The sequence below is a fragment of the Trypanosoma theileri genome (assembly GCF_002087225.1).
Source record: "Trypanosoma theileri isolate Edinburgh chromosome Unknown TM35_Tth_53_V1, whole genome shotgun sequence".
NCBI classification, from domain to species: Eukaryota; Euglenozoa; class Kinetoplastea; order Trypanosomatida; family Trypanosomatidae; genus Trypanosoma; species Trypanosoma theileri.
The window spans coordinates 77,179-77,454 of record NW_021639895.1 but is presented as its reverse complement, the minus strand read 5'-3'; the positions used below and the strand labels follow the sequence as shown (position 1 = coordinate 77,454).

The window sequence follows — 276 nt, the reverse complement described above, 5'->3', positions numbered from 1 at the left end:
TGTCTCCCGGTTTAACTGCAGCTGCAGGAGAAGGAGCAGCAGGTGCATCTTCACCTTCTTTACCGTTTGCACTTTCCACAGCAGCATCACCACCAAGAGCCGCAGATTCACTATCAGGCGCAGTTTCACTTGCCTTAACAGGTGTAGTAGCAGGAGTAGAAGGACCACCAACAGGACCACTTCCACTGTGATGATCTGGATTCACTTTATTTCCAGGAGAACCATTGGAACCTGCTTCACCATTATCGTTACCAGGTTCAGCAATACGGTGAGAGG

The 276-nt window shown here is 49.6% G+C and overlaps 1 protein-coding gene across 1 annotated transcript; it reads right to left on the bottom strand.

Annotated features, from left to right (window-relative positions):
• Window position 1: 1 nt before the first annotated feature.
• TM35_000531370 (uncharacterized protein) lies at window positions 2-205 on the bottom strand (the record flags this gene model as incomplete). The annotated part of the gene is made up of 1 exon (XM_029030722.1): window positions 2-205. A coding segment is annotated over one exon (204 nt), but the record flags the coding sequence as incomplete, so codon positions are not given.
• Window positions 206-276: the final 71 nt, after the last annotated feature.